This window comes from Notothenia rossii (assembly GCF_949606895.1).
Source record: "Notothenia rossii genome assembly, chromosome: 4".
Classification (NCBI taxonomy): Eukaryota; Metazoa; Chordata; class Actinopteri; order Perciformes; family Nototheniidae; genus Notothenia; species Notothenia rossii.
Window position 1 is genome coordinate 19,456,159 of NC_136902.1, and position 9,755 is coordinate 19,465,913.

At 39.5% G+C, this 9,755-nt stretch overlaps 1 protein-coding gene across 1 annotated transcript; it reads right to left on the reverse strand.

The window, feature by feature from the left end:
* Window positions 1-1,071: 1,071 nt before the first annotated feature.
* On the reverse strand, window positions 1,072-8,016 carry tnnt2a (troponin T type 2a (cardiac)). Its single transcript, XM_079676251.1, has 11 exons — window positions 7,766-8,016; window positions 6,131-6,160; window positions 5,856-5,877; window positions 3,323-3,386; window positions 3,115-3,231; window positions 2,938-3,015; window positions 2,722-2,832; window positions 2,520-2,629; window positions 2,324-2,414; window positions 2,190-2,230; window positions 1,072-1,398 (listed from the first exon to the last, which is right to left on the reverse strand). The coding sequence occupies exons 1-11, from the start codon at window positions 7,848-7,850 to the stop codon at window positions 1,365-1,367; spliced, it is 783 nt and encodes a 260-aa protein (XP_079532377.1). The 5' UTR covers window positions 7,851-8,016; the 3' UTR covers window positions 1,072-1,364.
* Between the last annotated feature and the right edge of the window lie 1,739 nt (window positions 8,017-9,755).

Below are 9,755 nucleotides of genomic sequence, written 5' to 3' on the forward strand. Positions count from 1 at the left end.
AACAAAAGTAGAAACATTTCGGCCGCATTTTTCGGCTGTAGCCTTTTCCCACAATATGTCTTTTCTCAGATACTACACCAGACCGTTTGTTTTTTTAACGACAGGATAAGTAAAGTATCCTTCAGGCAACCAAACGAAAAGATGACTGATGATATGTTTCTATTTATCTGTTCAATCACTGTCAGCTGTGTCTGTTATGTTTAAATCCCCCCCCAGTGCTCAGCTGACAGGTAATAAAAAGGAATGAAAGAAAAAAAAAAAGTAGATGCCTTTTGCTTGCACTCAAGGGGGTTGCAAATGCTTTAGTTTTTTTCATATAAATCAGTTTGGAATATTCTGTATTTAATATGATTTATATTACATGACACTTGTTACTTGCTAGACACTTTTATCCTAAGCGACTTACATACTCAATACTGTGGGCAATCCCTACAGGAGCAATTTGGGGTGAAGTGTCTTGCCCGGGGACACAACGACATGCTGACTGCAGTGGGGTTTGAACCTGCAGTGGCGCCACACGCCTTCCTTATATTAGAATATAGTTCATACATTGACACTCCTGACTGTAGATCTCAAACAATAGAGATCATCCTAAAGACACAGCAACTCCACCTGTCGACCACAGCAACTAGATTTAATTAATTGACATTAAAACTCAACCAACAAAATTCATAAATATAATTACTTACGCTTTTTATACATGATGTAACTTTTCCCGCATATTTGGTGCTACATCAGATCCACCTGATGAAGATCAGTTATAAAGCAGTTGAAGGAAGAATATCATTTTTCATGTGACGGGTTTTCCCACTGTGATTAAAGCTGAATGAAACATGATTCATTCTATTCCAGCTTTGTGTGTGAATGTGTGTGTTGGGTGGAGGTCTGGGCGTTAGCCGGAGGAGCATCATGAAAGTCATGTCAGAGCCTGTCTTTGAGTAGGAAGGTGTTTCTCGTTGTTTTTGCTCTAGGCTTTCTGCATTCACGTCTTGAATACATGTTTTTTTAGACTTCAGAGTTCCAGGACACTCCTGCACCTGAGCTACAAAAGTCTGAAAGACAAGAAAGCTGTTGATTGAAATAAGAATTTATTTACACCCTTGAACACAAGGGATTCAATGGATGGTGTAGGAGCCATTTTATGGGTATAGTTGGCGTGTCACAATGAAATTGCCATTACAAATGGTAATAGGAGGAAAACCACGGGGGATGGAAAATGGATATAATGATTGTTGTAGGTGATGGTATTGTGGAACCAGGTGGTACTATAGGTGTGCCAGGAAAGCCAGGGCTTGGTTTGATGCAGTGGCTGCTGGGCGAGACTGATAGTTAGGGCCCACACTGCTCACTCAGCATGTCTGTAGTTATTTCCTCAGGCCTCTTTTGGTCCTCTTGGATCTGTTGAAAACAAGGAACGGTCAAAGGGGATAAAGTCAAACATGTTTGCCCACAAAAATCGTTGAGAGTGGACAATTACACAAGCTAACATTATAAGGTTGCAAAATCCTCTATAATTCGAAAAATAAGCAGTCAGCAAATTATGTGACAGGAGTTTCATCTGAATGGCCTACCACACCCAGCCATACAGCCAGCTCGCCCAGTTTGAGTGAGTAACATGGCCTCTGGGGGCCCCTGAGAGCTGGGTGGAGGCAGGGAGGGGAAAGGGTGGTGCTTCAAAATACCATCTTATTTAGTGATAAACAGCTGCTACATAGCCAACTTAAACAAAAAGAGTGTTGCATGCTGTGATCAGTGGGTCAAATTATAGCTTAACTTTGACAACTGCTATGCCTTTGTTATTTTGTTCTGCAGCATGACCTTAGGGCCCCCGCGCCTCTCTTCTTGGAACTTTTATTTAAATATATAATAACATCATTACTTCTCCCCTGTCTATTGTGGCTGCCTTTTGATCCCAATGCAACTTGTGGCCCTTTGTAACATCTATAAACACTTTCGAATTCAGTAAGAAGTACAAACTACTTATTTTTTGGCCATAATTCTAACCTGGAAGGGGAACCCCACCTATTTTAAATACAAAATGTAGATTATTTGTCAAAGGAAATAATACTCAAGGACAGACATTTTTAGGGAGGTTTTTGCTCAGGTTTAAACTGAGCAAGCATCCATGAGTGTCGTATATCTCTGTGAAAAGTGTTAAAGTCAAATAAAAAAATCAGGTTCATTCTCACGTTTTCTGATGGTCGCTGACGCGGTTCCTCAGCACATTAATCTGCAGCAAAGAACATGAAAATGTTACTCAGAGGATGTCTATTATATCACGTGCCTGACTTCAACAATGTGTGTAGTGTTCTGTTGTACACACCTCATATTTCTGACTAGTTAACTGGTACTGCAGTTCAAACTTCTCAGCCTCCAGCTCGTTCATCCACTCCCACAGCGCTTGAGCTTTCGCCCTGGGACACACAGATCGAAAAATATTACAGTATGATTGTTAAGAGATCATTTTTCTTGTGAATCTCCCTACTTTGTGTTAATTGAGACAATATTTTTCCACCTACTTGAGTCCGTCCTGGCTCATGTGCTCGATGTCCAGACCTTTGCGTCTGTCGCTCAGGATCTTCTTCTTCTTCTCTCTCTCAGTCTGCCTCTTACCACTCCGCTTTTCTGTCTGTGGGGAAGTGAAATACAATTTGATTCTGGAGTAATATCCTTCACATGTTAACTAGTTCTCCTATAGTTAGTAACCCTCTGACTGCTCACCAACTTCTGCATGTAACCTCCAAAATGGAGGCTGGTGAGTGTTTTCTTCTTTTTAGCATCATCATCTGCTCTCTTCTTGGCCTCCTCATCCTCCTTACGAGTTCTCTCGTCCTAAAGCAAACAGAGAAAATGAGGACCAGGTTTGAAATGTTAGGAGGTGGTTCATTGAGTGCATTCAGGAAGTATTACATTGCTGCAGTTTGAAAATGACTTTACCTCGAGACGCTTCTGTCGTTCTTTTTCTCTCTCACTGCGAATTCTATGCTGCTCAGCGCGCTCAGAGCGACGCTTCTCCTGCACAACAGATCAGCATCTTAGCATATCTTAAAGCCGACTTAAGTGTCCTCTGTGTGAATACGTTTAAATATGTTTTATATCTCTTAACACTCTTACAATCCTATCCGTGAGATGAATGAGCTCCTCTTCTTCCTTCTTTCTGCTCTCAAAGTGAACCACAATCAAAGTCTGAAGCTCCATCAGGTCTTTCTCCATCCTTTTACGATGTATATCCTACAGAAAAAGTGGGTTAATGCTTCTTGTGCTTAATGGTATGAGTCTTTGTTCATTGGTTTGCATCATTAAACAGAAATCCATCACTCACGTCAAAATCCACCTTCTCTCCATCTGGGATCTTAGGAGGGATGAGGTTGGGCATGATAAATGGCCTGCAGAATTAAAAAAAAAAGAAGAAAAACAAACATGCGAGGATAGTAAGTGAAGAACAAAGAAGGAAAGAAGGGACAAAATGTGAAGAAAAATGAAACTGAAATATATCATCTGTCGCTGTCATCGTGCATGTCAAATGAGAATAAATTGCTCTAAATCCAACATGCCCAAAAAATGTCCCTTTTTGATTAATGCATGTCTATTCATGCTGAAAATGTATGAAGTTGGTTCATCACATCAATATGTTTTTCCGTTAGAATAGATTTCCATTTTATTGCACAATTGTCCACAAATGTTGTTTAACCAACCATTATAATGTAAGGTGGGACTTTGACATCCAAGTCTCCTTTAATTTTGTAATTATGCATTCATAACTTTATTTAATGTCATTTCAATACGATATGTCGAGCCTCAGTAATGTCAAAACATATTTATAATGCAATGTGAACTTTTTGTATTATGAGATCTTAGGGCAGTGGTCGCCAACCAGTCGATCGCGATCGACCGGTTGATCGCGAGTGTGGTGCGGGTAGATCGCGGACCGTTAAAAAAAAAAAGTAACAAAAGAAATAAAAATAAAATAAAAATAATAATGTTTGAAAAATACGTTTTTAGATGTAAACCTATCATCCACCACCCCGTTAGCAGGTGCCACTTGATTGACGTATATTTGAGAAGCCTCAGTAATATAATACATTAACCGTGCTTTACGTGAACCTCATCATGACACGAGAGGACGACAGGACTGCAATTTCCCGTGTTCAGTGAATGCAACAGAGGCCGACACCAGACCAATCGGAGAGTTGCATGGAAATAAACGTGTGCTTGTGTCATTCAAGCTCGGCTCTCTGTGCGTGTGGCGATAGCGCATTTAGTGTGATAGAGAGAGAGGGAGAGGAGAGAGAAAGGGAGGGAGAGAGGGAGGGAGAGAAAGGGACCGGTGCTAGCGGGGACCGTGATGTTAGCATCTGGTTAGCTAGCTGCACTAACGGACATAAGGAGCTGTTTCCACAACAAGCTGGAGGAGAGTCCTCCCCTGTCAGACTGAGTGGCTCAGGTGAGCTAAAGGACTCTCAAAGTGTTTGGAACGGTTTTTCACAAATTATTCAAAAGATTATTTCCGCGGCACACCTTCATATGATCATTATAGTTATACAAACAATAAGAGAATAAATGAAAAACAGGTATGAAATACTATTTGGCAGTAAAACAAGAATACAGTTTAAAAAGGGGAGTGATTTGTCAAATATCCATAAAGAAGAAGCCAACCTCCTATCCATCCCCACCCACATCAATCACCGGACCTGGGGGGGACAGAGCCTTCTCCGTTGCTGCCCCCTCCCTCTGGAACTCACTCCCACAACCCATCAGAGACTGCACCGACCTCACCACCTTCAAAAAACTTACAAAAACTCACCTCTTCAATCTGGCTTTTAATGTGTGATTGTTTTTGTATTATTTTACTTTAACTTTAACTATATTTATTTGTTGTTCCTTTCTTTTCTCTTCACTATATCTGTAAAGCGTCTTTGAGCACCTGTAAAAGCGCTAACAAATTAAATCTATTATTATTATTATTATAAAGAAAAAGTAAATCTGTTTACAGTTCTGTTTCATATGGATGCTGAGAGATGTATCCATAGATCTCTTGTTGCTCTCAAAGTGCACCAGATTGATGCTTTCAACTTCAATATTTAAAAAAAAATCTTCCCAGGGGAGCATCCCCCCGGACCCCCTACAGGAGGTGAGGAACTAGAGGAGGTGAGGACCACCCTAGGGGAGATGAGGACCCCCCTAGAGGAGGTGAGGTCCGCCCCCCACTCATAAAAAATTGCACTTTACCCCTGACTATATTTTGTGAGCCGATTATGGAGCCTTCATTGTAACAGTAATTCAGATGCAATTAGCCTATATAAAAGGGCTCAAATTGGAAGCACTGTCTGGGCCGTCTTTTTCACTCAATTCTGCAATAGGTAGATCTCGCCTTTCACCTAGGCCGAGGTCGGTGATCTTGGGCTTAAAAAGGTTGGTGACCACTGTTTTAGGGCTATCGTGGTGCTTCCCATAATGCTTTGGGGGATGTAAACAGGAAGTGTATTGGGAATAAGCATGAGGCACGTTTTTTGAGCCTGAAGGATTTGTAAACATGATGCAAAATGGCAACATTAAAGTATGCCAAATTACGCATTATTTTAGGCCTGAATGCTGTTTAAAGTACCTTATTATGTGCTAAGCTAATCAGCTGCAGGCAGTGTGAAAGATGACCACAGATATGAGATCAGTTAAGTTGCCTAGATTTAACTTCATAACGGGTAATTGGTTTCTATAACTCCACTGTAGAGTTCTCTCTCTCTCTCTCTCTCTCTCTCTCTCTCTCTCTCTCTCTCTCTCTCTCTCTCTCTCTCTCTCTCTCTCTCTCTCTCTCTCTGTGCGTGTCTCCGCGTGCATGTATCAGGGAGTGTACTCACTTAAATTTCGGTTTGGCCTCCTCTGTTTAGAAAGAAAACAAGAAGTGTGAGACAAAAAACCAATGGGCTAGTCCGGACCACACACACACAATATTACCAAAACATTCCATAATCCTAGCAGGAAACGCCAGCAGGTAATGACAATGGAGCCAGTGTGTTCACTAAGTTAAGCAGATAATGTATCTCAGGCTAATCCAGGCTGACTATATCCAAGTAAAACAGGGTAACATTTCCTGCCAACATTCATTTAATGTAATTTAGATCAACAGTGTTACCTTCTCCGTCCTCTGCTTCCTCTTCTCCATCTGTAACCACAATAAGATACTTGAGAGGCTTGTGTGAGTTTGTCAGTGTGTGTCAAATAAGTGAGTACTGACAGACACACACAACTATATCTCATAAACAGATCTTAAAAGATCACATATATCAAAATAGAGCACATATGTCATCAGTTACAGTATTCTTATCTGTGCCGGTGGGTGTGGCAGAAGTAAAGTGTTGCAAGTGTCACAAATCATAATTATCAACGTGCCAGACAGGTTGTCTGAATTACTGTGAGATCACTCGCCAAAGAAGGAAAGGCATCTGTGACCTCTGAATAACACTCCACCAAACATTGTGAGCAAAGGCAGTAAAGGTTAGGCTGAAAGGATAGTAGCTATTTGTTCATAAACCAAAGCTTTGGACACATTGAAAATTTGACCGTGTGTTTTTGTCAGAGTTACTATTATTCTCCGTCAGGAACCCATGAATCTGTTCTAAATGCTGTGCTCATAAGGCTAGAAGATGTTTATATTAATTTAAGTGAAAACGTTTTCCTGCTGATGGGACTCAAGTAGTAGTTTTTGTCCCATAGGCACACCAAAGTATGTACCATCTCTCTATATGTCTGTAAACGTTGTTTATTTACGAATGCCAACAAACAAGCAACTATATCACTTATAAAATGTTTGATAACAAAATAATTAATGTATTTGCCTATTTATATCAAGCAGAAGTTTACCCATTTAAAGCAGACAGGGAAAAGGATGTCAAATGAGGTTTGATAAGTGTGCAGCAGACTCAGACAGAGCACAAGATCAGGCAGGCCACAGCCGCCGTGTGGCGAGACCAACAGATGCCGGAGAGGGGAGTGGAAACGCCAAAACTGCAAGCACCAGGAGTGTGACCTTAAAAACATTTAAGACTTCATTCATAACTTTTTCTATATGTGTGGGTTTCTCAAATTCCACATCACACAGTTTAGGAACCACTGAGATAAAGGAAAAGTCTTTAGGACTCACCCTCAGGTCAAATCATGCAGACACTAACTATTTCTGAGATACAAAAAGTCCTCTTCTCAAGGTTCAAATTCTTAATTGTCATATGTGCAATATGTACAATGTCGTTTATTTAATTAAATGTAATGTAATGTAGTTTTGGCAAGAACAATCCTAAGTGTCAGGCCCCACCAACCATGTGACATATAATAATAACACATCAGGTGACGTGCTTGGGGCGTTTGTCTCAATGTTATTTGTGTGAACAGATTAACAAACTGTTGAAATGTGTTATCTGTGAATGTAAAAACACCTTCCTGACACAAAAGAGTGGATGGAATGATGACTTTGAATTAGACTAACATTTCTCCTACTTATAATTATTGACAACAAGAGAGAAACGCCTGAACATTTTTGATTTAGAAAAGAGGAGGAACACATGAAGATTTTGAAGTCACTGAATACCGTCACATACCAAAGTGAAGTGTGACTGAACATTTTCCCACCCGTCTCTGAGTGATTGTTACAGACAGATTAATCATCGTTGCTTTGTTCCAACTCCACACTGAGATGTCATCTTGCTGCGTACGCGCTGACAAATTATCAACAGTGTCGGCACTGACAACATGTTTTCCCCTCCGAAACCCTCACCTTGCTCTTCATCGCCCTCTTCCTCTGCAGCAGGCTCGTCCTCCTCCTGCACGGTCTCTGCCATTGTACGGGAAAATAATAACATGTCGGTTAGAAATCTTCACACACTCACTGGGTGTGATATTGACTCATTGCCTTACTGGAACCATAACTCTCCCTTGTAATGACCTGTTATTTGTCACAAGGGCAGAGCTACTAACTCATAATTCAATTAGATTTGTTCTCCTACTCCTGCTATTACAGCTGCTTGTTTGCACTCGACGGGGTCGTGCCCCCCCCCCCCCATTATTTAAATGTGGTGTTTGGATTGGATTGTACCAGAGTGGAAAGCTTGCCAGCAGATAACAGGGGATTAGTTCAGAATGACCCACCTCTGGGATTTAAAGCAGACGGCACTCAAGAGCTGGTGAAGTTAAAGTCAAATATAAAACCTTATCAGGTGACGCATGCGGAAATATCTCCATCACTGGCGGCGCAATGAGACTGACCTTGTGGACTCAGACAATGGTTTGTTTTGGCTTTTGACAAGTTGTAATCTACAGAGGACAAATCATGACGATTATTTATCATAAATAAATATGTAAATCCCTTAATATGCAAATAAATAAAGACATAGATATCTAAATAAATGTGACAACAAATGCAGAATAGAACTAAATGACTCAACGTCTTAAACTGTATTTTTTATTCTATGTAGCCTACATTTTCATGTATATATATTTTTGTTTCTTTGTTTAGACTTTTATAATTGTCTGTGTATTTATGTTTAAGAAGTTTTTATATATTGGTGTTTTATTGATTGATTAATAAGTCATGTCTTTTTCCTCCACACCCTACCAGAGTCCTCACTTGCCCAATGTAAAAGGGATATTGTTCAGTATTACATCTCGCTACCTGTATTGGTCTTGAGCTACGCAGGATAACTGATAGATTTGTATTATATTTTAAAACCAATTTAAAGGCTGTGCGTGTGCGTAGAGAGCTCCATTAAACTACATGGTGGCTTATATTTCAGATTTAAAGGGTGTTGTTATAAGTAGAAAATCTCCTGCTACTCTGCAATGCTATGTCCACAAAATCAACCGTCATGTACAGTTAACAAATATGCTTTTAGCTCAAAGCACAAGCATTACCTTCCTCCACCTCATGATTTTCTGCCTCCACCTCTTCCTCCACCTCTTCCTCCACCTCTTCTTCCACCTCCTCCTCTACCCCCTGTTCCCCTGCTGAGCAAAAGTACAGATCCGTTTAGCAAAGCAGCCAGCAGCCAGCAAAACCCAGAAAGAAAGGAAAGATAGAAAAAGCATTGAAACTCAATCATGAATGATTTTGATGTAATAATCATTCATGACTTTCAGTCACAGCCAGTGGTGGAAATTAATCAAGGGCATTTACTTGAGTACTTTAATTAAGTTCAAGTTTGCGTTATTCTAACTTTACTTAAATATTTTGGTTTTCATGTCACTTTCTACTTTTTCTTACTCATTCAAAGGAATGGGTAATATTTTACTCTTCACATATTAGCAGTTGTTGTTACTACTTTCCAAATTATAATTGTTACATAAAAAATATATTAAGTTAATGATCCAATGCTTTGTTATAATTTAAACTGTCAAATATTTCGTACAAGTCTGCCAGTTTATGCGATTAATCCATATTTCCTTGACAAAATTATAAATGCTAATTTATAAATCGTACTTACCAACTGGCAGTATTATTTTTGAAAGCACACATTAAGTGTACTCAAATTACTCAAGGTAATAGTGATGACACCTTTCTTTTATTTACATTTTTAATTTTAATAAAACAAACAACCTATAAATTATCAATAAAATAATCAGAAGGTTAATGAATAGAATATATGAGCCTATTGTGGTAGTCCTGTCAACAAATGTAATAAAATAAGCTCAAAGTAATCACAATCAAATGATATATTTCATCACAGCAACTGTTTTTTTAAATAAATGACAACTTTCACTTCTTTATTTTT